Source organism: Gallinula chloropus (genome assembly GCF_964237585.1).
Source record: "Gallinula chloropus genome assembly, chromosome: 11".
In the NCBI taxonomy this organism is placed as follows: domain Eukaryota; kingdom Metazoa; phylum Chordata; class Aves; order Gruiformes; family Rallidae; genus Gallinula; species Gallinula chloropus.
The window spans coordinates 11,729,887-11,755,892 of NC_140096.1; the positions used below are offsets into that span (position 1 = coordinate 11,729,887).

Sequence of the window (26,006 nt, forward strand, 5' to 3'; positions counted from 1 at the left end):
TCTTTTGTGTACTTGCAGAGGACATCAGGGCACTCTCACTGCATCAAGGCCAACCTTGCTTGTTGCCATGGGGTTTTTGCTGTCAAAAATCTGTTTTTCAGAGGAACACGTCTTCCTCCAAAGGACTTGAAACAGGTTTGGTATAATCTTGCGTGGTTTTGTGCCTGGTTTTGATTGGGATTTTTTTCAATGTAAGGAGTGTGCTAGTGACTGTAACTAAAATTTATAATGCAAAGCTCACAGGGCTGAAGTTTAGAGAAGTAAGATCCTACCAGTGATAAATATGCTCTGACAACACAGAGGTCTAGGTTTGTGTGCAGATGCTTAAGCATAAATAAAACCTGTCCTTTACTCTGATCTATACAGACTTTTCTTACAGGTTAGTTCAGTAGTTTCTGTGCATGCTAATAAAGAAAAGAATATGATAGGACTGAGCAACCTTTTGAAATTTTAGGAGTTTTCTGGCCATGAAGCTTCATTTTTAGCATTTTTGTCAGCAGCTGTGTCCTCAGAAAGATGATTGGAACATATATAATGAGAAAGGTTTGTCTTACTGCAGGTTTAGATCATTTTTATTCATGTAATATTAAATACCTGCTTCTAGTAGCAGCACCTACGTATGACTCGGCTTCCCAGCTTTTAGGAATGGTTAGTGCTGGTTTGCTGTCACTTGATAACTAAACTGTAATATGTAAAAACCCAGAACATATTCTTAGGTCATCTCAATGCATGAATCCAATCTCATAAAGATTTTCATTACAGTTTGAGGGATGGGATGTGCATCTTATTCATTTGCTCATACAGATTTTAGCTCCTGACCCATTCATCAAATGCACAAGTCCAAGCCAACAGGAATGATCTCTCCAAGAAAGATAAAGAGGACAAATTTCAAATGGAAGACATTGTTCTTCGTAGCAGCTCACCTCATCTGCCATCACCTGTAATTGATATTATCTGGCTTGTCATCTGCACTGTACCTAAGCACTGCATGGTATGAGAGCAGCTGGGTAAATAGGAGCCATAGAGTTTATGAAATAAAGCTTGCATTTCCCAAGTGCTTCGTGTGCTGCAAAGGGAGTGCTGGAATATTATTTAGAAGCCTTTCAATTATTTCAATCTAGCAAGTACTGAAAAAAATAAAGCTAGCAGTAGCATGTTATTGGCAAGGGAATGTCATCGGTCAGCCAAAAACAAACGCAAAGAGAGACTACCTTGCAATCTGAAAATGCTGATGGCACTTTCTGTGAAGCCAACAGCAAAAATATGCTTATTTTATTTCTCAATTTTGGTAAACAGCTTAATGAATATATATCACTGGCCAACACTATGCCCACAATATTACAAATGAATGTGTTCATTTGACTGTTAGAGCTCCCAAAACTTTGAAGCTGACACTCAATTTTGTAAATGTAAACCAGCAAGAACATAGTATGATACATTTTCCAACTCCTTTGCAAATTAAAAGGGCAGCTCCTACAGCCATAAAGATTACTTACTAACTTTTAAATACACTCCCCAGTAAATTGTCTCACGAAGCACGTCAGTGTGTCCAGAGTGCCTCTAACAGTGCCCGATCATACGGTAACAAATACTTAGTGCCAGTCGTCTTTGGCCAGAAATCTTTGATATAAAGACTCCTGCTTGAAAGATTCCTTTCCTACTTATTTACCATATTGCAGTTTGCTGAGTTGCATGCAAAGCTCTCTCTTAGAGTTGGTCCCTCTGGTAGAATTGCAATACAAAGTTGGTAAGGAATAGCTCAGGAGTGAGCGATGTACTGGCTGTGCTGCAGCTAGTAACATTTGCTGAGATGTGTGGAATTCCTGAGCTCTGGTTCGTTAGGATTATTTACTTAGATACCAATTTCAGGACATGTAACTATGTTTTTGTGTGTTTGTTTCTTTCCTTTTCAAGAGTGTTAAATAGCTTTAATTTCTCTTTAGGAGAGTGTGGGTAAGCAAGGAGAGTGAAGCAAAAAGCTGTAACTGCAAAAGTGCTGTGCCCTCAAAATTTAGTTCTAACTACCCTGAAGTCTCTTCGATTTGGTAATAACATTGTTTGAAAACTCCTAAATGTGGATAGCCAAAATATGTGTTTTAACATGTATTTTTATTAAACTAGACAACATTATTACTGCCACAGATTAAAGGCCTGTAATGTGACTTTAATATTGTTATTAGATGTTAATGTGTTAGGATAGCGCTCTGAAGATGAAATAGTTCTCATTTACTTTTCGCCACAATGAATACTAATGTGTCAGGGGACAAGAGGCATCTTTGCCTTCTGTTCAGTTTGGCCAAATAGGAAGGACAAGAACGGAAGACAAGGATTAGTCATCTGTGAGTGAATGCAACTGGAGTTGTGTGTAAAGCCAACTGAAACCCAGCCCTACAGATCTCCCGCTCGTTTTTCTATTTTGACTAGATAAAGTAGGAACAAACAGTAGGTTGTCCAATTTCCAAGATTTCTAGTGGGAATTATCCATAATAGTTCTGTTATTTCTGCACTGGTTTAGAATACCATTTCATCTTATTATTGGCCATGTTATGCTCATTATATTATGAGCTCTTTCGGGAAGGAAAAAATAACTCATTTCCTGGAGAGAGTTTGTTTTCTGCACTTAAAACTAGAGGCTAAATACTTCAGCTCAATAACAAAAATATTTAATCTTCTGGACAAAATGAAAGGAACTCTGTCTTTGGTAAATACGGGTACCTGTCCCAGGTATAACAGAGGGAACAAAATCTAGTCTTCTTAGTACGTACGTAGGAATGTGTCTCTTCACCTGTGGTTAAAATTGTTCAGGGCAATTTTTTTGCTGGTTAGGAGCCACATTGAGTTATCAGAACTTGTTCACTCTTTGAATCCACGGTGGAACACCTCGAATATGGTTTATAGTAAGTAACAAGATGGAGATATGTTGAAGTTGTTGCAGACTGTATTTTTAACATCTTAAGATGTTTTGCTTGTGGCAGCAAAATTTACATAGGAACATGGCACATATGCTAACTCTTTCTCACTCTCCTCAGCCTGAAGGGATTCACAGATGTTGGAAAAAAAGAGTGTTCTTCCTCACTGACACTTGCCTTACTCAGTCCTAATTCCAGAGGTTTGGGAGCTATTAGGCTTCCAGTTAAATTTCCTGTCTGAAGAATCTGCAAAAAGTTTGTGTGTGCTTTTGTCACACATACATCATCATAACACAGATATTGAGGGTGTAGCTTATAGAGGTGTTACTGCTAAGAGCCTAGGAACAGCTGTGGAATTCATTGGATGCAGTCACATTTCATCACCAGAGTTTTGAGTGCTGCTGAGTCTGGAATATCCTGAAAATCAAATTCAATCTATGTCTAGACATGCATATACAATGTTAGAGTGTATTTTTTTAGCGTTGCAGCTTGCTTCCAGCAGTAAATAAGCAGAATATAGCAGCACATCTAGATTTTGCATTGTTGAGGAGAAAACAGTTCTATGGGACGTTTTAATCACGGAGCTAGTAAACGGTTTTTATTTTGATTATTTTTGTCCATGATGCGATCTAGTGCAAATTATGTTAAGACAACTAGTGATTTATCTCAAGCATAAATGAAAAACCAGCCCAGTACTGCCCTTGCCTCTTATTGCAGGGTCTGTGCTCCAACAGCAAGATTCTCTGCTCTGAGAACACTGAGGACTCATGTGCCGCCTGCAAGGAGCAGCAGCTGCTGGCAGGGCTTGGGTTCAGTTCTGTTGTACCTTTCCATGCTGCTGGTTTTTTTTGGAAGAAATTCCGTATTTAAAAAGAAAACAAAAGAAAACCTCATAGTGATCATTTTTTGTTTCTGGCTGTTATTTTTTAAAAGGTGCAGTTATTGATGTCTCCATACCAGATGGTGTGATCCCGTGATGCCTCTTATAAAATGTGATATATAAGATATACCTCAATAGTTTAGTGTTTGTAATACAAATCAGTCTTACAATGTGTTCCAATAGATAGTGATTGTCCCAGATTTTTCCTTTCTCATCTGCTGGTTCTTCTGCATCCTACTTCTCTGTTGCCTAGAGAGAGAGAGAGAGACAAGAGGTAGGTACGCACCCGCACTCTGTCCAAAATGCACGTGTTTCCACTTAAGCTAATACCCAGCTTGCTTGAGTGGCTTCCATCCTCGATGGATTTCCAATGTTTTCTGTCCTGGAAAACAAGATATTTTAATATTTTTGAATAGCTTTTCTATGTTGCAAAATCAGCAGTCTTTTAGATCTGTTGGGTTTTCTTTAAAATGTTCAGTCCTTGTGTTCTAACTTGGGGATTTTGAAATATCAGGTTTGCAATAGTATAGATCAGTACTGGCTTGCATTTGAAGTTGGGTGGAATATAAATAAGGGGGTCCCAGTTTGGGTGACGGTGGTGGAAGTCTTTCTGACAGTAAATAGAAATAACTGAGGTGCTGAGAAACAACAAAAGATTAATTTGCAATGGATGGCAGGGTCTTGCTGATAGGTTTAGTGCATGGAGGGAGGTGCATATTTGTATTATTTGAGAATGACATAGCTAAAATATTGCTAGGAGCAGGCGTTTTGTACCTGTGAGAGTCAGATCTAAGCTATACTGGGTTTTCTGGTCTGCAGAGATCTTCAGTGTCCAGGTGGGTTCAGCAAATCATACATATTGCCTGGACAGCAGAAACATGGTACATAAAGTAATAAATAATCTAAAAAGGAGTAATAAACAGTGTCCTTTAAAAAAAAAAAAAGGAGGTGGGGGGAGGGTTGTGATATTTTACCTTCTTAAGAGATAAATAGTATAAAGAATGAATGAATGAATGAATTACTGCTTGGTGTGGTTAAATGTGTGGCTACATGTTAGGGAACAAATGGCTGAGGCTGCTTGTGCCTTTTTACTTTAAGTGGCTCTTGAGAAAGGTATTGGGATGAGTAGAGAAGTAGATGGGAAATCACCTCTTCCTAGGTTACTTTTAGGGCTTGTGGTCAGCTATGTCTCCTTTAATGATGATAAATGCCTGATCTTAATATCTTTGGATTTTCTCAGCTCTTTATTGGTTATAATATAGTAACATAACAATCTGAAAACAAGATCAGGCAGTTCTTTCCCTGTGTAAAATTTCTGTAAAGTTCCTAAGGCCAAATGTTTACATAACACAGATACAATATTTTCTTCTGAAATGTATTTTTGTGTTATAAATCATTAATTCTTGCCAAAGCTTTAAAAAGGTGATTTGAAGCTTGGGGCTGTGATGTTTCCTGCTGTCCCTTTTGTTTATCAGAAAGCTGAGCTGCCTGGCTGATGAAACTACTCTGCAAATGTTGACTGTGACCTACTAAGGTTTTTGCAGTGTTTCTAGTGGCTAATGATGATAATTTTTTTTCTAACAATAGTAATAATGTAAGCATATTGCTTTAATGAATGGTATCTTCTCTTTTTCCTTAATTAACCAAATTGTCTGTAATTAGCATTCTCCATGATTATAGAAGAATTTCAAAGCAATAGTTTGAAGATTGTAATCCATTCCTCCCTTACTCCTATTTAGTTTATGTATTTGGATGTCCAAAACAGTTTTTAGGAGGATTAGAACTGTGAAATAATTTGGTTAAATGATTTGATATGCACTCTTGGCTGGAGACAGGGTTACTGGTTTTGTTTGAATAATTCCAGTACCTTTTCTCAGTGCTCTGTATTTTCCCATAAAATTTCTTGCCCGGAATGCCAGTGGTCCCCATTTAAAAGCACTAGTGGAGAACAAGTCTTAAATTTCCCTGTGATTAGGAAAATATATTCTTAAAATTGTTTACACATACCTTAAAATTGTTTACAGCATTAGCAACAATAGCCAGGTTTGACCTGACTTCATTTCAGCAAGCAAAAGATGTAGCCAAGTACTTAAGAAGTTTTTCCAAGTGTCGATACACGTTAAAGTCTTACTGAACTGTTAAAACCTCAGGACTTCAACCAACTCGTGTTAGTCATGATATGGCCTAAAGTTGAAGTATTTTATAAAAGCTAAACAATGCCAAATGCATTTGGCTGAGATCAAAAGCCAAATCTATTTGTTCTCTTTCATCTTCAGTGTTCCATTTCCTGGGAGTATGACCTTAGTCAAACATCTATTAAAGTTAGCTTTTGATCTTACTCCCTTTTCTACAAAAAAGAAAAAAAAAAGTCAATCTTTAAAATTTTCTTCCAGAGACAATCACACTATTGTGTTTTAATGTTCCAGTAGTGTGTGAGTAAATAGGATTCTCTGATGTATGTGATAGAACAGTGGTTAAATGGGACAATCATTTTTGTGTCAGAGACAAGAATCAAAAGGAAGCATTCTTCAGAAGCTGTTAACTGGAAAAATCCCCCCAGGTCAGTGGAAAAATGTTAACTGGTCAGTGTGCTGCATTTTTTGGTCCTTTGATGAAAACGCCTTGTAATTTAATAACAGGTAGCTGTTCATTTGTAATACAATTTTCTCTTCACCAGTCAAAGCTGCTTAGTCATTAATCAGTAAAAAGGTTAATTTTCTTCTTAAGTGTGAGCAGTTTAGTGGCTTTTTTGAAAGAAATAAGGACAGATGGGATTGTGGATCTTACATCCTTCATTTCCTGAATAGAATTATAAAGATGTTTCTTGGTCATCTATAAATTCCAAGATTAGGGCAGCCTAACTGTCTCACATTCACTTCTCAAGTGAAGTGAGTTGGTCATTCATAAATAAATAATGTTGCCTAAAACTATAGAGAGGAATAAAAACACAGTTAAGATTTATATGTAACACAGTGAACTGGTTAATTATTAATTAATCCACCATAACTATCCTATTAAACCTACTCTTATCAATGAAGTGCCGCTGTTAGGGAAATCTCAATTAAAGGATATAGTAGATAAATACTGAAAAGTTGTATTTAAAAGTGGTATCTAGGGAAGAAGCAAAATGTGTCTTTTTAATAAACTGCTAAATTGACAGAGAGTCTGTACTAAACTCTGCATGTACTCTGCTGAAATAGTTGCAAAAAACGTAAGGTAAAAATGTTTGTCCTTGTAGTACTAGAAGAAATGAAACTGAAACACTGATGGTAACTCGGGAGTAAAGACCAGTAGAGTTTATCTGTAAAGATTTGCAAGGGCAAAGAGAATATTTGCATAATTTTAGATTACTGAGTGTTTCAGTTCAGTGGCTAAATTATTCCTCTTCTTCTTGAATCTGCATTTGGCTTGGAGGCTGCAAGCTAATTCAGCTTGACCAATGAGTAGAGGCACATCCTTTAAGATTTTAAAAAATATGTAGTTCATCTTCTATGTGTTATTTTTATTCACCACCTGGAACAGGAAAGTAAGCTTCCAGTCAGTGTCTCAGCTTTGAAAAATGTTCTTTCCTTGCGTATCATAAAATGGAAATAGCTATTCTGGCCTAAGTTCATAAACAAAGCTGCTGTTAACCTATGGGGACTAAATTGTTTGTCTCTGTGTTATTTGTGCAAGTAAATGTGCACGAATAAGTGTCAACGAAAACTATATAAAAGTAATGTACAGGGAAATCAGGACTATTAGAAGTAAAAAATGCTTGGAAAAAAGGAGAAGTTAAGGTGCATACTCCTCTGTAATCATGTTCCATACAGTTTCTGGGTGTGTGATCAATAGTCATTAATTTATGCCCCAGAGGAAAATACAGCTCTTTGCGTTTCTTTACCTGTGGTCTTAAACATAGCTAGAAGTTCAGTCTGGTTCCTCCAGCCTGTGGGATGCCTCCTCTTTTTTCTTTGCAGTTTCAGAATTTCACATACCGTCACCCTAAATCGCAGAAGGTACCCAAAGCAACATCTTGGCTTTGCCCCAGGGAAGTGTTTAGGCAGCCTTCACTGCCTGACATGGCCAAAGTTGCCTTTCAGAACTGTGCTAGGAAGTTGTACAAATGTTTGATGTTTTCCCAAGTACAGCCAATAGATTGCTCTGGCCAAACCCTGCTGAAATAAAAACAAACTTTTTTTTTAAGAAATGCCATGACATGCCACTAACACCAGCTTGCCACAGAATCCTACTTCAGATAATCAGTACTGATGGAAGGCTTTGTGGCAAAAGCTACATTCCTGATATGTGAAGCATCAGGTTATAACTTTTTGTGATGGAGGCATTTATCCACCTTCTGAGTTAAAAAGAAAAAAACTGATAGGTTTTGTTATGCCAAAGCCACATAGGGAAAGAGATCAAAACCCAGCAGTAGGGAGAGTCTTTGTTTGAGGAGGTAGAGACCTAGAGTCTAGTCCTTTCTTCCCCATGTGTTATTTTATATTAAACAATTTGTGTAAAATTCATTTGGGAAAACTACAGGAGTCGACTATTACAAGAAATTTTAAGTCATGTTTCTGCACTACATTCAACCTCTTTTGTCAAGTTGGTGCCAGGTGCAATTGTGTAAGGCTCCACCTTAAAGCTGGAAACCCACCTGTGTGCCTGAGTTCCTGTATTTTCAGTCAAGTTTTCCTTTCTCAATGGAGACATTGCAAGCAAAGTTTCCATGGTGCAGTTGTCATCTTGAGTAAAGAGGGAGCTGGCTGCTGTTGGTTGTAGCTTGGCGAGTAATAATGTGCAAATACTACTTGTGTGGTTTCAAGTCAGTGAAACAAATTCAAGGAAAGATTTCCCTCGTCTAACACTTGCCCTAATAGAAGGAGATGGGTACAGGCTCTGGAAGGTACTGCCCTCAAAAGCTCGTGTTTGTTAGGCTGGTCCAGCTGAAGTGAAGCTGGCAGGGGTAATGCTTCAGCAGTCTTGTGTCTAACAGCGATGCTGATCTTGACAGTATGTGGAGGCTTCATTTGAAACAGTGTAGGACAATGAATTTATTGAACTCTGTATTCACTTAAAATACTTGAGATGGACCATTTGTTATATTGTGATTTGAGACATCTGAGACATAGCTGAGCAGTGCCATCTGATAAAAAAAAATATGGAATTTTCCAATCAGAAATAGGAAGTAGCTTGAAATCACTCACAAAGATATCCTTACTCTCCAAAGACCTTCCAGACCAATTAATTTTACAAACTCGAGAGATTTGTGCCAACTACAGATAAGATTTCAGATTTTTTGTACTTAACTGAAAGCACCTCCAAAAATGTCAGGTTTTTCCCCATCATTACCACTCATGGACAAGTGCTTTAAACCCACAGAAATGGACTTAATGGAAAAGGAATGAACCTGGGGAAAAAAATAACAACAGACAATTCTAATTTTAGATGGCATCCCATGCACCATGCCAGGCTTCTGTGGTGATAGAGAAGTTACAGAATGTCCATGGTGAATATGAATGCTATTCGGTCTAAATGCATTTATAACATAATTTTAGGTCCCATGAATCCAAATGTATTCTGAAATGGGTAACTGAATCTTGCAATCAGAAGCAAGTGCACTGAGCTCTGAAGCCCAGGATAAGGTGACCATTAAGCCCTGTTAGTACATCCAGGGCCTTGACTGCATGGAGCTTTCCAGGCTGTTGGGCAGTCCAAGTTGTTTTGAACCCGACTCAAGTAAATCTAAGGTTGCCCACCTGGGTGACATCACTAGATGATAGTGCACAGTACTGGCCAGATTCCAGTGTGTGCCAGTATTCTTATTTGTCCTGGTGCTGAAAGAATTACTGAAGGTTCCAAAGCATTCCAGCTCTGTGGGTTGCAAGACCTGTGTCAAAGGTCTGTTTGCCTTTTGGGACTGATGATAACCACCTTTGTCTTATTTCATGTGGCCTCTGAATATTTAGCAATGGAGTTAAACTTTTTTTCCTATAAATGGAATTTATTCCATATGGTGCTTCCAGGGAAGTAAATGAACATATTTCTGGTTTAGTTTCTAATTTTTAAAGTCTAAATCTTAAGGAAGTGTAATCTTGATTCTGACAGCATTATGAAGGCATAAGCAGATAGTTTGAGAATTTGTGTATTTATGAGCATTAGTTTAATTTGTCTTATCATTACTGAAATCTGAGTCCCAGTGAAGAAATTTGTCACTCTTTTGAGTGTGAAAACACTTCTTGTGTATACTAAATTGCCTAAGAGTTTTCGCTTTATCTTGAAAATTTTCAGTGGCATGACTAAAATTGCATCAGGTGTGGATAATAGAACATACAAAGTATCTGTATAAAGTGATTGTGATCTTTTCAACAATAATTCAGTGGCTGATGCATCTGGCTCATGTACGTTTCCATCTTCTGAAACCTGGAGATCAAAAGTGGGGTGGTCAGTCAATCAACTATACAGAAGAAGGTAAAGGTCATAGTAGTGCAGCATACTAAAAGTATTATGCATTACAGCCTTGACAGATCATTCTCATGGCATAGATTGTAAAAAAGAGCAGAAAATGTCAGAAAATTAATCAATTCTCATGAGACATGCTGTTAGAATGAAGGAAAAAAACTACAATGTAACCCTCTCAGTGCTCTCTGTAGTTGCAATGTTTCTCATTCCCCCCAAGAAGGTAAGCTGCAACTTTGGTTGACTTAAGATGCCGGCTACCTTTGTTGGATATGTCAGCCATCTAAAATGTGTAGATGGGTGTTGCTGTGTTTCTGCTTGAACATGACCACTCATGTTAATACAGCTTTAAGCACAAATTTGGGATTAAAGTTCTGTATACTTTGAAGCGAACCCCTTGGGTTTAGGCGAGAAGTCTGACAGATCTTTGGTCGTCATGTCTTCGTGTGGATCAAGGATATAAAATATCTCAGATACAGAGATTTGGTGGAAGCAGGTGGGTATGAGGGAAGATAAGATTAGGCTATACGAGACACAGAGGTTATAACTTCAGTAAGAATACTGAAGAGCAGAGGCAGGTGTGGGATGAAAGCATCTGGAAAGCAAAATCTCCCCGTCTTTTTAAGTGTGCACCCAAACTTGTAAGTATCGGTACTTTTACTACTGCCTAAATATGTGTGAAATTGGAGAATGACAAACTGGTACCTCAGTGAATCATTCCATGAAGTGGCAGGGATGTTTTATTGTGTAAAGGCTTTAATTATGTTTACGCTCATGTGAACTTTTGCATGAAATTATATTTTAGAATTAGAATAAGGTGAGCAAGCACATCCTGTTAAACAAAAATTACTAGGATTGCAAAATCAAGCCGTCAAAAATTCAGCAACGTTTGTGCAACCCTAATTCTGATCCCTTGAGCATTTGGCAAAGTCTGTAAATTACATTATCACATACTCATTTTTTCCCCAGCATAACTGCCTGGTTGATGATAGAGAATCGATTGACCTGTGGGGGAAGCAAGGTTGTATGATGAAGAGACCTATCCATAGGTCTGTCCCTATCTATCTGCTGCAGAAGTGGAAGCTATGTAGGGAATAAGGGGGCTGTGTGAAGGCAAAGAATAAAGTCTCGCAAGCAAAGGTTTTGTGGCAACTTACTGCAGAAGAGAGCTGACTGGAGCTTCTCTGTGGAAGATTAATTTCTCATAATCCCTGGCAAATATACATAATGTTTGTTTGGGTTTTTTTTTTTTTTCGTCAGTAATGTTCTTTAGCCATAGTATAGTTTCTTGTGATGAAGCAGTGGTGTTTAAAAATTAGGGGAGTCAAAATTTTGACTGTTGTCTGAAATGTTTTGCTAAGGGTGATCTTCAATATTCTCTTAAATTTTGTTAACTGAATATATTTACAGAACTATTCTTTATTTTTTCTTTCACTTTGAATGTGTAGCAGGATAAATACTGTATAAATAACTTACCGATTTTGTGCTCTAAAAATTACTTTTTGTTTGGGATGCCTCCCTGTTGGAAGGTAGGTGAGAGGAACATATTTTTAAAATATGGTTGTAATATCAGAACGGCTGGCTGCAGGTCTCGGAACAGATGAAAGAAACTCTGCTGTTGTAATACATTTCCTGGCTATTGCCTACATTGCGGGTTGGCAATGTCAAATGGACGGAGCATGGATTTCAGTCTGGACTCAAAAGTGTCCTCCCAGGTCTGGGGGTGAATACTTGCAGAGTTTAGCCCATGATAAAGCTCTGAGCTGTGACGCTTATGCTGAAATCCCATCCCCTACCTACAGTGGCCAATTACTCACCAAGTTCTTCCCTTACACATTGATGGATTATTATGACCTCTCTGAAATAGTAGCCAGGGTATCTTTGAACAGCCATTGAAAACAGAATGTGCACTAGAGCTAAAACTCCTACACTTCTTAGTTGAGTCATTTTACGGAGGTGGAGAAACTCAGCAGTAATAAAATCTGTGTGTTTGTCTTTTCATGTTCTTAATCAAGAATTCGGTTTCACCGTCCTTCAGGTTTGCAGCTGGGTTTTACCAACCCGCTTATCACTAAACAAGGATTGTTGGTTTCAGGTACAGTGAAGCTTCCACCTTCTACTGCAAATGTTTAAATTAGTCACTAAATTCTTGCAGGCATTCTGAAAAGGTGAAACACATTATACGCATTTATTTTTATTCATTTCCCTTTTGAGGAAAATAGGAAAGAAAGCATATCCTTCTCAGTCTTCCAAAGACTAATTTATTGGATGTTTTTGAATTGTTTGCACTGTTTGCAATATGGTATCTCATATTAACATTTCATACTACCAGATGTTTCATTATTCCTGTTTTAGCACATCATACTTGACCCATAGCAGCTTTGAATGCAAATAACAAACAAGCCAATGCACAATGCTTGACTGTTAGACTGAAATAATATGGCAAGGCTAAACTGGTTTTCGTTTTTCCTTTTGAATATTATTAATTGCAATGTGTTGACTGTTAATTTAATTAAATGCTTTGTTTTAATATAAGACCATTCTTCAGTTCACTGACTCACCGTTTCATTTAATTAATTGCAAACCTCAAGATTTGATTACTCATAGTTCTCCTCTAGTTAATTTACTTGTTCACAGTTTTGACAGAAGAGCTTTCAAACTAATACAAAGGAGGGGCACAGTCTGACTAATTAGGGAACTGAAAAAAGTAGCTGTAGCTAGAGAATAAGATTAGCAGATACTTGGGGTCACCTTAAAGTGCTCAGAGTCCTTGTATTCACCATCAAAATCAAATTTTCAATGACTGGACATTAGTTAAACATAGAGGATTCCTTTGCATGCAAGACACCGTAGGTACTTCAGTGCGGGGATGTAATTGAGTTGTTGTTTCTTATGGCTCCAAGAAGGCTAATCAGGAGATTGGGATGTTTACAGGACATTGTCTCCTTGTTGGACGCTGCTCAGTGAAGCATGTGGGCTGGCCCGTAATGGGATACTAGCCTGGAGGGGGATACACACCAAACGACCTTGGAGTTGTGATCTTTGGACCATGCAGTAAAAATGCTTTAATTTGTTGAAATAATTCCTGAGGCTTCATAGAGGCATAATCATCGGTGGTCTGCCTGTCTGCGCAGGGGACAGTCAAGTAAGTAATTGATTGCTAACTATAATAGGATGTGGACAAGGGGTGGAGAAACCTCTCTGTCTTCACACCCTCTTGAGTACTACAGGTACCTTGGCTTTAGAAGAAGAGAAGGTGTTCAGTGTGTCCAGCCTTCCCAGCAGCTACCAAGCCTCCAGTAAGCTCCAGTCCTAATTTGTATCGAAGACCTTCATTTGAAACTGTTGGTGCTCAGCTATCCTGTAACTGTGGCTCAGAATGTAATTGCCGAATTTTCTTTGGTGCAACCTGAGCATAAAATGTTGTCTGCCCTTGAAGGGTTATTTCCGAGCTGAGTGTGTATCATACAACAGAGTTCTGCAGACTTGTCAGAGGGAGAGTACACAGTGTCCTGACAAAACTAAAATCACAGAATGAAGATTACTAATGGCAGTTGGTTGTTTTGCCATATGCACGATGCAGGTGTACCTGAGTGCGCACCATCACAATCTGTTATGCAGTTGTAATCAAGATTCATATATAGAGAGCTGACCCAGAACATGGCTGGAGATTTCTGCATTAGCGCTGATGTGTCTCTGAAAGGTCCCTACCAGCTCTTCCAGGAGCTGTTGTCTTTCAGCTGAGGCAACTGGTGGGCTGTGGGCTGCTATTAGCAGGGCTAGTTCCACTGGCCTCACAGTTTCTAGCCGTTTTGAAAACAAATCATTGCAGCTGTGATGACACTCATGCTTTTTTGTCGTTGTCGTTAGTATTGTAAAGGTTGTACATGTTTGATAATAAGCGGTACATAGTTTATTTCCTGAGTGCTTAGTGATTAATCACAGCTGGCAGAAGATAACTGAAGGAAGGGAAATTTAATGTGCAAATGGACAGAAAAAAAAGCAGGAGCTTTGAAGTATGTAATCCAGTGTAATCCAGCATGTCGCTTTTCCCGGTGGTCCTTTTTTTTTTTAAGGTGAAAGTGGAGGGATAGATGTATGCGTTACAGCAGTTTTCAAGTACATTTTTCAAAGTGAGGTACTCTACGTGAGATTCTGCTGCTGATTGTGATTCATCCAGGGGCATAGAAATAATTCTTCAGCTCTTTGTAGATCTTCAGATAAGTCAGTTGAAGAATAGCCCTCTTTGCCATAGCTAGCCTGAGCTGAGTCAATTACAGAAAGGAGTTTTATTAATAGTTAAATAGTAGCTTTAGTAACATTAGCTGCAGCTGTATCCTTAATTGAAGATTATGCCAATGGGCGATTTGCTCTGTTTTCTTCCATCATTTCAGTCAGTAGCACACACTTGCTGCTGAAACCATTTGCTTTAACCTAGGTATTATTAGCTTTCCAAAATGCTGAAGAATTACTACAGTGTTTTTCAAGTGCCTCGTACAGTAAGAATCTTGGGCTTTCACTACTATCACAGTTCAAATAGGAAATGAGGAATGAGTGCATGAGAGTACAAAGACTGTGCTGAGAATGAGCTGGAGATATCATTGGTTATATCTACTTTGGGTTTATGCCCAGCTGCCAGGGATCTTCAGGCTGTAGTGCTTTCTGCGTTAGGATTGTGCTTTACTCTTAAAACTTTTAATGCTGAAACCGAGTGACTTTGGTGTGGCAGATGGCACAGCATAGATTTCTGATACATCACTGTTTTTTGGCTGTTGTCCTTATGGCAGCTGTGTCTGGTTAGGGAGCTCAAAAATGCCTGACAATAATTACCTTTAATTTCTGCAGGCGGCATCGTGGTGATTTGCGGACTGTGTTTATTCTTCTGTGTTTCTTCATCGATGCCCTTTCTGCCTACATTATGCTTCCAATACAACTGTTCAGTAGAAGATTTTTGGGTTAGTTTGTTTGTTGTGGTTTTATACAGTGCCCTGGATAATTTTTTCTCTTGTCTTTTCTCAAAATATTTTACTATTGGTCTGAATTAATTTTCCATTCCCTGTTTATCTCCTTATGAACAGTTTCTTTACTCTTCTATACTTCAAGTAAGTAGTTTTATGACTTAGAGTATCAAGAATCTGTATGAATACTGACCCAGATTAAAATATTTACTGGGGTATTGGTTCATCTATATGTATTTGGGTACCTAGAAATGATACAATATCATGATTAAAAACTCCATGTTCAGACTCTATATATTTTTTAACCTTTAAAATGAATGTGAATTCTTCACAGATGGATTCGAAGTATAAAACAGAGTGTGTACAAGTTCTCACGTGCTTTAAGTGATGTCTGTGCCTCAAAACTTGGAATAGGCTGGGATAATGAGACAAATCTGCAGGTCAGCAGGAAAATCACACAGGTTCCTGGAAATCTTGAAATCATCTTCTTCAGAAGACTTGTGCTGATGCTGGTTTTTTAACTTCCTGAAAATTGACTCAGAGCAATCCTACTCCCTATCACTAGAAAGAAAGTAGAAAAGCAAATAGACCACTTCATCTCCTCCAGTAAGTGTGTGAATGGTGGTATCATTTAAGAACATGCATTAGGTGTGAGTGCTGTCAGCCAGTTAGTATGTAGAAACAGGAGTTAAAATATCAGGATTTTAAACCTGCCTGATAAAAACACCTGTAGCATTTGCAAAGGGACTGTAAAGAGTGCTAGAAAAAATAATATTTTTAAATAAAAAATTAGTATTGTTACAGTATAGTGATCTTCTGTATGAAGTGAGGTCTGCATTAAATGACCTACAAGACAAGATGGTTGATAATATTTTCTGGACTTATTTTTGTGTGTTTGTATTTATTGTATATTAATAGTGAAATCCCTACCATTTTTCATGTATCAGTGACAAAATAGTAAAACAAGTCCCTAATTGGTGTATGTAGATCTGCTTTGGGGATATAGGAGTGTGTAGGCACTTGGGTTTTGTGAATGCTATGGGGCTCTTAGGCAAGACAGAAAGAGGAGGACAGACGACCTGGAGAGAAGAGCAACTTGTGTAACTCCCGTCTCGTAACCTGTCATCTCCAGTGTACTGCTGTTAATTGGGGATATCTTCGCTGAAGTTAACAGGGTTGCTGTATCCATGCGTGACAATATACACCCTTCCTCCACGCAGTTGGAGTCTATTGCTTGCTTGCTTACTTAAGTCATATTAAAATAATGAGAACTTTTGTGAAGCCTATTATAGGAGCAGCAGAGCTAATCTACATGTCAAATTCATAGCAGCTTTTAAAAGAAAGCGTTTTAATTTATGGATGTGTGGCAGTATAGGATGTGAAAATTATTAGTTCCGTTTAATCAGTATCTAATCGCTTAGCAGTATTTTGCAGAAACGGCAGATTATTTAATTCTGTTTTGATGTATGATATCTTTGTGGGCTGATACAACATGCATCACCAACAAAAAATGATGGGTTTTTTGGTAAACGTAATCCAGTGATTTTGTGGAACTGTTGTTCAGTCAGTTAAAAGATAGACGATAGGAAGCAGTTAGCTTGCTCTTTAGCAATTGGCAAAAGCAAGTCCTACTATATTGGGATGGAGAGTAAGCCCATTTAATCCATAACTGAATGGATGCCGTTCTGGTTACATTGCCTTATCCCCTGTATTTTCCTGTGAGATGGATGAATTTCTGTCATATCATGCCAAAAGGGAAAGTAATGCTACTGTCTGGAAGCAGATCTGATCTTGTACCAAAAGAAAAGGATAAAAATTTTAAAATTTACTCTAAAGAAAAAAAGATAATGGAAATCTAAATAATAAAAATATGGTAATGTTTCTAACCCCTAGCCTGATACTACTCCACTACTTCTCTTTAAGTGACTAAAACCCAATTAATTCTCAAATTTAAAAATCTTCTACTGCTAACACCCCCTTAATTCTGTAAATTTGTGCTGGTCTTAATGGTATGTTAAAGGAGGAATTGAATTTGTATTTACCCATGATGTACTCTGAGATTTCCAGTGCAGTATTTACAAAATCATATTTCGATATAATAATAGAGCATTATTGTTCCATGGCTTTGAACTGTTGAAATGAAGGAATGCTGTATCTTACTAGTGTACTTGGAAATTTTGTAGCAGCTAAACAAGTCAAGCAGAAAGCGATCAAAGTGACAAAATGATCAAAGAGACAGGAAATTAAAAGTATAATCAAAAGGGTTACCATTAAATATTTCTTTATGCTATGCTTGTAAAAAGAGAAGGAAACATGAAAGAATTTTAAAAAATCCTTAGAATGATACGCTGAAATAACTCAACTTTAAACTAGTGTTCAGAATAACATTACATAACTGGACTAAGAATGTGCATTGAATTCTTGAGACTTACTTTCCCTGAAAGGAGCTGGTTTGGGGTTTGTGTTTTTTGGTATGATGCTGCATTTTCCTCCTGTATATCTTTCCAGGTCTGACAGCGGCCGCCATGGCAGAGGCTATGAAGTTACAGAAGATGAAACTTATGGCAATGAATAGCCTTCATGGAAGTGGAAGTCAAAATGGAACAGAATCAGAAAATGAAGAGCTCAATTCTAATGCAGGTGAGTAATGGTTTGCATGTGAGCTGCAGGGGAGCTCTTAGTACCTGGTTTTGTGCATGGGAAACAAAATACCTCTCTCAAATTCTGCTCTTTCATTTGGTAAGCTTTGCACTGCCAGTGTCAGAATTACTGCACCCGTTCCTCCAGTTTTCCTCCAGTTTTCCTCCAGTTTTCCTCCAGTTTTCCTCCAGTTTTCCTCCAGTTTTCCTCCAGTTTTCCTCCAGTTTTCCTCCAGTTTTCCTCCAGTTTTCCTCCAGTTTTCCTCCAGTTTTCCTCCAGTTTTCCTCCAGTTTTCCTCCTAACAGCCATCTTCATTAAGTTTTGGGAAAATACCAGCGAATAATTGTTATTACTCTGTTGGAATACAGATGTTTTAAACTGTTCCTTAGACATGTTTTTAGTAACAAAAGACTTCTGTATTGGCAATAATGCAGTAGAGTTTTCCTGTAAATGATGGAAAGTTTCCAAGACACCAGGTTGTTGGAATGAGTTCCACAGTTCACTGGAGAAAGGTAAGCAGGGTATGCTAAATCACCAACTCCCTGGCTTTTCTGCATCTTGTTCTTTCCTTGAATGGATCTTTGCAGACTGCAGCTATGAAGCAGTCAAGATAACAGTCTGTTATGGCCTACCTGGCTGGAACAACCTTGGGTAGAAGGCACTGATACTGAGCACATGTTCAGTCTATACTACTGTAAGCATTAATATAGTCTTTGAACTAAGCTTCCCAAGGCCCAGCTCTACAAGAAAATGGTTTAAGTCAGAAATTAGTAATTTGAGGAAGATATCTTCTTTGTTATCCTACTGGTTTTTTTGAGGTGAATAGAAGAGATTTTTTTTACTTGGATAATGCAGAGAACCTAGAAATAAGATAGAGCCATTTTGTCTGAGAAAGCTTCTAGATTCTTGTTACAATAAGGACAGGTTCACTTGTACTCACTTCCCTTTACCTAGGCAATCCTACAGTGCACTCTTACCCTTTTGGAAACTTAGGCATCCTTTGTTTTCATTATCAATTTAAGAACAGAGGCATTGTCTGCTCCGTGGTTGCATTCAGATCTCCCATCAGCTTTCACACGTCTCTGAAGTCACACTTGCGTCTCTAAAGACGAAGCCGTTCTATCAGTTTGCTTACTTGGATGGTGTATACTGTAAATGCATCGTACTGTCAAAATGGTAATTTATTAGACCAATAAAGCAGCAGCTGGGAGGTCTAAGACTCATTTTCTAAAGGAATAACTTTGAATTCATAACAAATTATGCACAAAGCAGTCTTTCCAAAAGTGGTGTTGCCTTTTGCTAATTTTGTGTACTCATCTGTATTGAAGAAATCTGGCTTCTAATTCATGCATTAAACCCTTTCCCAGCTTTCTGTTATGCAGGATATGTGTTTCTTATTCACCTCTCAGACCCTAATCAATTAGTGCATATTGAATTCAGAAAAAAAAGCACTGAAAAAGCATATTTAGCTTGTGTAACTCAGATAGTCTGCATATAGTTCAAATTAATTAGAGTTTTGCTAAATGCTGAGAAATATGACTGAAGAGAGAATTCCTACAGAAGAGCAAGGAAACTTCATACAGAAAAGATGTAGGGTTAGTATTAGGGGTTTTAAAAGCTGCTGTACAAAAGCTTGCTAATTTGAATGCTCCTGGCTTGGTGTCTTACCTGATGTGGCAAAATTTGTATCCTTTTGTGGGGAGAATCTACAGTACATTAATAGTATTGTCATTATTCTCAGTACCTGGTTGACGGGGGGGGGACTATGACGCCAGCCTTTCAACAATGCATCAAGAGCATGCATAGTAAATGAAAGTTCTCTCTGGTTTAGTAATTCAATGAGATCTCCAACAGACTCAATACAAATTTAAATATTTGGAAAAACTCCCACTGACTTAAGTTGAAGTTACAGTGGGGCACAAGGGTAAGGGGTCAGTTATGTAAAGATCTTTTCTTAATTCTTTCTTCTTTTTGTTGCCCAAATTAGTACAATTGCCAAGAGCAAATTTGCTGGATTGAGTGCCAATGCTGCTTGCAGACAGAGAAGTCCTTAAGAAAAAGAATTACTACTAGACATATTAAAAATCCCAATGCAGAATTCCCTATTGGAGGATTGTTTTAAAGATGTACATTTAACAGGTACAGCCGGATAAGTTGAAAAGGAAGACCAAACTGAAAGAAATGTAAAACATGACTATATATTTCACTGTACAGAATAACAGAGGAATTATCAAATATTCACTATCAAAACCTCATAGGAGACTGAGGCAGGGCATGAAGAGGGCAGGCATCTTGTTTGGAAGCTGATCTACATTTTGTAACTTTGATTCACTGTGATAATTCGGTGTGCATGAGACCTTTACCAAATGTTTGCTTTGCTCTAGACTCTTACAGCTTAAATGACTATTAAAAACAAAATGGGGATGCAAAATGAGAAAGAAAATTGAATTTTGAAATTTTTTTTTACTAAGAAGAGGTAGAAAGAAACAGAGCAAAGGAGTTGGAAGCCTCGTAAGTGAGAAGAACATTTTATTTTAGGAGAGAGACCTACAGTTTCTTTGATTTGAGGTTGTGTTTAATAGCTTCTGTAATGGCTGCAACATGACTCTGCATCTAGATTTCAGCATGAATAACAACCTGTTCGTGTTTCATTTAGCTCCAAATGAGAAATTCTGTCTTTTATTGTTTTAGGAAATTAGTCTGTGTACTATTGCTCCTGGAACTTTATAATTAATCACTAAAGGTTATGGCTGTGGAGAGTTTGTGGGAAATAGATGTCTGAATGATTATAATTGTAGCTGTCAAATCAGAAATATAGTTATATAGAGCAGAGGACCTTGTGCTTCCTTTGATTATTTTTTTTTTTCCTTTTACTGTAACAAAGGCTTGAAGGGTTGCAGTTTTACTTAAAAAAAACCCCCACTGTAAAGATTGGGGTCTTTTCCATCAGTGTTACACATTGACTTCCTTTGGCGCGTGTTAAGTCCCAACACCACTAAAATATTTCTCATTAGTATGTGCACCTTCTTCCTCATCCTGTAGTCTGATAGATGAGTGGAATAGTCTCTTTTGCTGTTGTTTCTTTTGAATTAAAAATGTAATTGATCAGTATTAGATCCTGAAACATTATGTCAGATTTTGTGTGTCGTTATACGCAGGCCATTAATGTAATAAAAAAGTGGTGAGGATGCCTTGTCATATATATACATTTTAATCCCCATCTACATCTGTTGAAGTCAGTATGAAATAATTTTGGATTTGCTTCTTTACTAATGCCTGGAATGTCACTTCTGTAGTTTCTTTCTCTCCATGCACTTACGACGATGGAAAATTTTCCAAGAAATTCTGTATCTGAAGCCAGAATTCATGGTATCGATTTAAAATCTGAACTCATAACTGCCAGCATCACGGACTAGAATTCCTCAGAGAGTATACTGGCCTCTAGGAAGTTACAGGTGCTAAAAGTATTACAAATGCATCTGTGGAAGTGGGAAGTGAATGTACCACTTTTCCTTCTAGTTCAGCTCTTATGCCTTTGCCATGAGGTTCTACTTGCCTCCTGTTCTGGGGCATTACAGATAATCTCAGTAGAGTTCAGTATGGGAATATTCTAAGTGACTTATTAAAAAATATGTTGCAAGGCACAATAGTGAAACTGGGGGAGAAAAAAAGTATGAAAAAATTTGCATGTGTTTCCTAATTGAAGGAATACATTAATTCACGGTGCTGTGGAGAATGTGGTTATACATTGGAACATTAATGTCCTCCTTCCACTCTCTCTGCAGAACAGAAAGAGATTTTTTTGCACCTTCCTACTCATCATATGAAGTGTTGAAGCAACTTTCTCAGGCAGTTGAAAAATCTCATCGTTTATCTGGCACTATAGGTTCTCTGGTCCTGAAGTCCAGCAGATCTACTCTAGCTGCTCCTTGTGGCTTAGTGTCTGTCTCCATCTTCTTGTAGGATCTGGGAAAGAAGGATCAATTTAGTGAACCATGTCGTTGAGGACATAGGTGTCTGGAAGTGGGAGAAATTACATCACTTTGGATTCTCAAATTTCCAGTGGCCTTAAGTCTTTCATAATCCTATTCCTCCTTTTTAGCTGTCCCCTGTGAGTCCTTGGAGATGATATAGTTTGTTGATGGCACTCAGTGCAAACGTCTGAGGATTGCCTGGGGTCCAGAGGGTTACCCTAGCTAAGGCAAGTCATGCTGTAAAGCATAACCAGTAACATGTGCCAGGAGTGATGTAGCCTTTTATTTCTCTTCAGAAAATGGATAAGATCAAGAGTTCGAAGCTGCCAGCTGAAGCCAGGTGTGCTGGGGGTGTGTGTGTATCTCTTAGAGCCCCCACCATGTCATCAGTTTTGTAGTTCCATAGAAATAAGATAAACAAAACTAAACCTCTCCAGTTGCACCAAAGTGTTTATCAAGATCATCTGTTTCATCATCATGCAAAACTAATATTAGGTGAAGCATATTCTGGAAATTAGCATATAATTGCCTAGGGAAATCTGAAACTTACGTGAAATCAAAGCTTTTTTTTAATATCATGGTGGCAGGTGATTTGCACGAGTATGTGATAGAACTGGAACATGGAGGATAGGTGGCGAATGCAGTACTGGTGATAATGCCTGAACATCCTTTAAGCTGCAGAAGCAAAGAAGGATTGGTGCACAGCAATCCGTGCCAGTACCTGTCTGTAGAAAACCTCAGTGCAAGGAATAAAGCAGTTATTTCCTTCTGTTGGCTTTTGGAGTTAGCATGCATGATTTAATAAATGTGTTTTGCTTTCCCAGGAGAGATATCAAACAGTACTAAGTGTTTCAGTGGTATTTCCTTAGGAAGTCAAAATGTTATTCTGTATGTAGAGTCTTGTTGCTTAATTTCCAGACAAGGAGCTATGTTAGGCAGAAAAGAAAGGAAAAACACCCAAGCTTTTGGTATACGAGGATCAGAGGAAAAGCTCTTCATAGAAAAGAAAAAGTGTTATCTTTTTATCCTTTTTCCCTTCAGTACCTGCCATGCAGTTCTCTCATAAATGCAAACATCCTTCACAATCTGTTTAAAAAACCACAAATACATCACTCAGAGGAATATTTAAGGAACCATCAGGAGGGAAAAAACTCATTGGTTTAATGGAATGCTGTCAAGGAAAATCAGCATCACAAACGACACAGGGGCAGAATTGATACTTTTGCACTGACATGTTAAAAGAAAATCCCATGCATTATTTAGAAAACCCAGAAATCTGTCAGCTGTATGATTGCCGAGTTAGCAGAAGCAGGAGGATGCTGCTCAAGTTGAAAAGAAACGCGTAGGCACAGATCCATATTGTAACCTTTCATGTTCTCCACCCACCATGAATACCCAGCTATTACACGGTCAGCATTTTTTAGTTTTTCTCTTTTAAAATTTTCAAGTGCTTGAAAAGTCTAAAGAGGTAAGTCTTTTATTCTAGAAAGCAGGATGCCGAGGCTGTTATTGTAAGGGTAAAAATGACAAGACCAGAAAACAGATTTTTTTTAATCCTTGAGTGCCTTGCAGACTTTGTGAAGTCATTTTTCATGTTGTTAAAGCAAGTATTTTCGTGTTACATGAGCAGAGATTTATTGTTTCAAAGATGGTAATTTTATTTAAAGAGCACAAAACATTATTGCTGCTTTAAAATTATAACCAGTCAAAACTACTATTAATATTATTAGAATCTTTTGAAAGCTAGTGAAGCATACATTTAATTTTCCTTAGCTGTCCTTTTGCCAGGAGGAATATATACAGTCTGAAGTAAAAGAGAATTTAATGTTTTGTGTGTCATCTCATCCAAAAACTAAGGTTGACTCCAAGCCTAGCCACATCTATTAAAACATTTCATCCTAAAATTGGAGACACCTATGATATTTCTTTAGACATTTACCTGCATTGGCCGTGGTGAGTATGAAGGTACGTGTTTTTCAAGATGGAATTTAAGGGTAGCCCATAGTGGTTAAGTGGACCTCCGTGTTTGCTGAAGTGCAGTGAGCTGCTAGTCCATGGCCATCAAACACAAATGGATTGAGCATTGGGATAGGCAGGTTAGATAGGAAAGACATCACATTTTTGATGCGCCTTTTTCCCTGAAGTATGCAGTTCATGTTGTATTGTGTTTGCGGCTCATGGTGTGACATGTATTACACAGCTGATGGGACCAGGCCAGGCAGTGAACAGTCACTGTCAGGCAGAGAGACAGCTTAAAAGATCTCTTGGAGATCAGAAATGAGTTCAGAGTTCCTGCTCAACCCATTGGTCTGGGATGGGTTTTATGGAGAGGTTGGATGCTGCAGTAGGACTGGGCCATGTTACAGTGTGTGTCTGAATGAAACAAGACTTCTGAAGCCCCTGGATGAGACATAGGTTCTTCAGGGCTGACTCGCAGCTGTTTTCTTTTTCTAAGATACAGCTCCTCAAGCATGAGCCTGGAAGCAATAAGCTGTTGGTTTGGCTTGCTTGAACCTTGTTTGTATTCTGCTGCATTCTGTTTCTTCTCAACCATCATGGCTTTCGTGCATCCCTTCAATTATCCCAAAAAACAGGTCTTTGTGAAGTTTGGAAACAAGGTGCACATGCCTCTAATTCTTGGGCAAATCAGGGTTTTTTGGAGAGCTAGTTTCTGCTGTTACCCCATTGGGTATGATTTAATACCAAGAATTTTAGGATGCCTTAGGGAACCACATTTTCAATGTAGTGAGTTTGTTTCTTATTTGCACACTATTTTAAGGTCCCGTTTTAGATAAATTCTTAGGCAGTTACTGACTGAATTCAAGTGAGTGCTTTTACTATCTTTTTCAAGTATGCTTATTTAAACGTGAGTATGAATACCTCATAGTGAATCTATATGATTCATACATAAATGTTGATTCATCGACTAATATTTACACTTTTGGATTGACTTGATTGACACCCAGCTCTGAGAACTAGGAAGTAGCACTGGCTGTAGTTAAAAAACTAAGAAAGGAACTGTAACTTCAGACAACTTCCGAAAATAAAGTTCTCTGTGCTTTTCTCCAACTGAGGCATCTTTTTCTTTGAGAATAATTTCAGTTTCAGATTTGTGATCCTTACCTTACACATGGTAGAATCAATCAATGTTTGTATAACATCATAAGCTAATGTAAACTATTTAAAGATCAGGCATATTTAGGTATTGTCTTCTGTAGACTTCTTTTTAGAAAGGCTCTATTGAATGTCTAAGGTCTGATTTGTGTGAATATTTTTTGAGTGGGTAATTCTCAAGGGTGTATTCTAAATGGGTTCATGACAGTTAGATGCTGCTAAATGTTTATGAATGGAAAATATATATGCTTGTAAGTTTATATTTCACAAGTTAAACATATCACACAATCTGCTTCCTCAGTATATTTTGGCTGTTGTCTTATTTGAAGTCAAAGGACTGCTGTTCCTTTTTTCCAGGGCATAGAAAGTACTTTGGTTTTTTTTTTTTCTTTCTTTTTTTTCTCCCCCCTCTTGTTTTTTTCAGCACCACAGAATTCCTTACAATCATGTGCTAACTTTTGCTGGAATACATTTAATATAGAAAACCATGATTCTTATCTATTAAGAAACCCTTCCGAACACCAAATGAAGTACCTCCGGGTGCACCCAGGGTAATCATAAACAACCTCTCTAGATTCTTGCCATATCTACTATTAGAACTAAGTGCAGCGAAAGATAAACTAATGACAAAATGCAAATGGTATGGCTAAACTGTGTAGAATTGAGAGCTTTCACATGTCTGTCACCTTTCAGATCCTTTACAAATTTATGGTCTCTGAGTGCAGAGGTCTAAATCTTCAAAGCTTGAAAAACAGAGGTGCAGCATGAACTAATCTTCCTTTTTTTCCCCTATCTTCTTACAGCAGCACTAATGGAAATGTATTTTGTTTAATGACTCTGAAATCCTGTTTGTAATTAGATGTGGGAATTGGTCTTACTTTGTAACAGATGATACTGGAATAATAATATGAGAGATGCTACACTGAGACCACTATCCTCCTAAATCTATATCATTTTTCATTTTATTGACAGGAAATGTGTTCCTGGAACAAAGAGATTGATTTTAAAGAGTAGCAAAATAATGTCTAGTAAAAACTCAAATGAAAACATTTTAGCAGTCCTTTAATTGTATCACAAGAGTACATTAACCTTT

At 37.8% G+C, this 26,006-nt stretch overlaps 1 protein-coding gene across 1 annotated transcript in view; it reads left to right on the top strand.

Moving 5' to 3' along the window:
* DACH2 (dachshund family transcription factor 2) overlaps positions 1–26,006 on the top strand; it is a gene marked incomplete at its 5' end in the record, with an annotated part of 277,616 nt that overhangs the window by 167,169 nt on the left and 84,441 nt on the right. Inside the window, one exon of the mRNA XM_084269159.1 lies at positions 17,694–17,825. Within this exon, the coding sequence (XP_084125285.1) occupies positions 17,694–17,825 (132 nt within the window). The remainder of the gene's footprint in view (positions 1–17,693; positions 17,826–26,006) is intronic.